Source organism: Schistocerca americana, chromosome 3 (assembly GCF_021461395.2).
Source record: "Schistocerca americana isolate TAMUIC-IGC-003095 chromosome 3, iqSchAmer2.1, whole genome shotgun sequence".
In the NCBI taxonomy this organism is placed as follows: Eukaryota; Metazoa; Arthropoda; class Insecta; order Orthoptera; family Acrididae; genus Schistocerca; species Schistocerca americana.
In genome coordinates this window covers 425,666,003-425,668,098 of record NC_060121.1, presented here as the reverse complement: position 1 = coordinate 425,668,098, position 2,096 = coordinate 425,666,003, and the positions used below count along the sequence as shown (strand labels likewise).

Sequence of the window (2,096 nt, the reverse complement as noted above, 5' to 3'; positions counted from 1 at the left end):
ACATGACATGCATATTTCAACATTTATGCATGTTTTTAAAGAATCCATAAATTATGTTGCATTTGCGTCTATTAGTTCATCGTTTGCCTCCTGGAAACATCTGTATATTCCATTCTCAAGTCTTGCCATAATTCTACTATGGCCATTTTATTAAAGAAATCTGAGCTTATTGGCGACAAAGTCACCCAAGTGGGTAAACTGGTCCCTTTTTCTGCCTGCTAAATTGTCGCCAACTTTTCTTAAGGTCTGTAAAAGACCTTCTCGGTCTTCATCCAGGTCTCTCCTGGCTCTCTTCAGTGCACTTGATCTACCTCTTCCACTCGGACTTGGAGTGGTACAGGGTGACATGGTTGCAGATCCACTTTCATGTGGAGGCACAGAGATGACTGGAGGGGTTTCCACTTCCACAATGTCTTGTTGGGGCGTGGCAAATGTCACCTCCTCCATTTCTGTTATATCGAAAGGGAAACTAATGCTTCCTTCTCCTTCTCCTTCACCATCTCCTTCTGTGGCTGGGGCTTCCATGTCCTTTAAAATACATAACACATTTCTAAGGCAAAGTGAGCTATATGTTATACATACATTATAATCAAGGTATCTTAATGTATTGAGAATTTTTTGAGTGTCCATGCGTAAATTAATTTAAAAAAGTACCAATTTTCATTCCAGCTTCGTGCTACTGAAGAGGAATGGCTGAAAATTGCCAAAGAATATGAAGAAAAATGGAATTTCCCCAGGTATTTGGGAGCTATAGATGGGAGGCACATTGACATTGTGGCACCACCCAACAGTGGAACAGTTTATTTTAATTATAAAGAGCGCTTCAGCATTGTTTTGCTAGCAATTGCTGATACTAATTATAGAATAATTTACACTGATGTTGGTACACAGGGGGGGATTTCAGATGGTGGTGTCCTTAAAGACACCACATTTTACAAAATGTTAGAAACCAAAACTCTACATTTACCACCATCAACTCCTCTTCCTGGTAGAAGCAAGCCTGTTCCATATGTTTTCGGCACTGACGAAGCCTTTGGCCTAGAGGAAAATATTGTGAAACCATTTCCAGGTCTGCACGAAGAAAATAGTTGGCAATATATTTTTAACTATAGAGCATACAGAGCAAGAAGAGTAATAGAAAATGTATTTGGGATTATAAGTGCTGTTTACAGAGTGCTGAGGAAGCAAATGCTTCTCAGTCCGGAAAAGGCTACAGTGGTAGCACTAGCCTGTGTTTATTTACATAATTTTCTTCAAAACAGAAAATCTCAAAGGTATTGTCCAGCACACATTATGCAAAGCATTAGCACGAAAAAATGTTGCCAAATATATGATTAATAAAATGATATAACAAATTTACTTACTGGTACTACTTCATGTGTGCTCCTATGAGAGAGTGGCTTGTAATTGTCTCTTATGAAGTGCATACTTTCAAAAGCATATTATGTAGAGTGGTACACATTGCTTGTAGCACTTCCAGTTCCTTTGCTGCTCTTCCTTTTCGCTAACTCGCGACTATATTGGCTTTTTAAATTATGCCACTTGTCCTCACATTCCTTCCTTGACACGTTAAATGCCATAGCAATTTCCTCCCACTCGTCGTACCTTTTCTGAGTGTTCTTATAGTCTCCTAGTTTCACATCCCATATACAGGGATGCCTGCACACTGCCTTTATAAAATGCACTGTATTTTGTTTTGACCAAGAAGTCATGGCAAATTTTAAAGTATTACACATGGGCACAACACATGACACAATACACAAATATCTACACAACAAACGACAGTCGGCACCTCCAAAACTCAAACAGCCACCAAAGAGCCTGGTACTATGCATGCGCTAATCGTAAAAATGAGCGGGAAGCGACAAGACGACAGGAAATGATAGTACTGCGCATGCGCGAGTTCTTCAAATGTCGCTCATACATGTCGCGTATATGGCCAAAAAGCGATATACAAAATATATACACGACATATATGAGCTCGAGGGTCCGCATACAAGTTCCGTGAATTTTTGTATGAGGTGATGTATCGCGACATGTCAAATTGACATGTCGCTCATACATGTCGCGATACATGTATCCCAGTGTAAAAGTAC

General features: G+C 39.7%; 1 protein-coding gene across 1 annotated transcript; it reads left to right on the top strand.

The window, feature by feature from the left end:
- Positions 1 to 523: 523 nt before the first annotated feature.
- LOC124606131 (putative nuclease HARBI1) lies at positions 524 to 1,338 on the top strand. The gene is made up of 2 exons (XM_047138096.1): positions 524 to 571; positions 670 to 1,338. Exons 1-2 carry the CDS (start codon positions 524 to 526, stop codon positions 1,336 to 1,338), a joined length of 717 nt encoding a protein of 238 aa, XP_046994052.1.
- Positions 1,339 to 2,096: the final 758 nt, after the last annotated feature.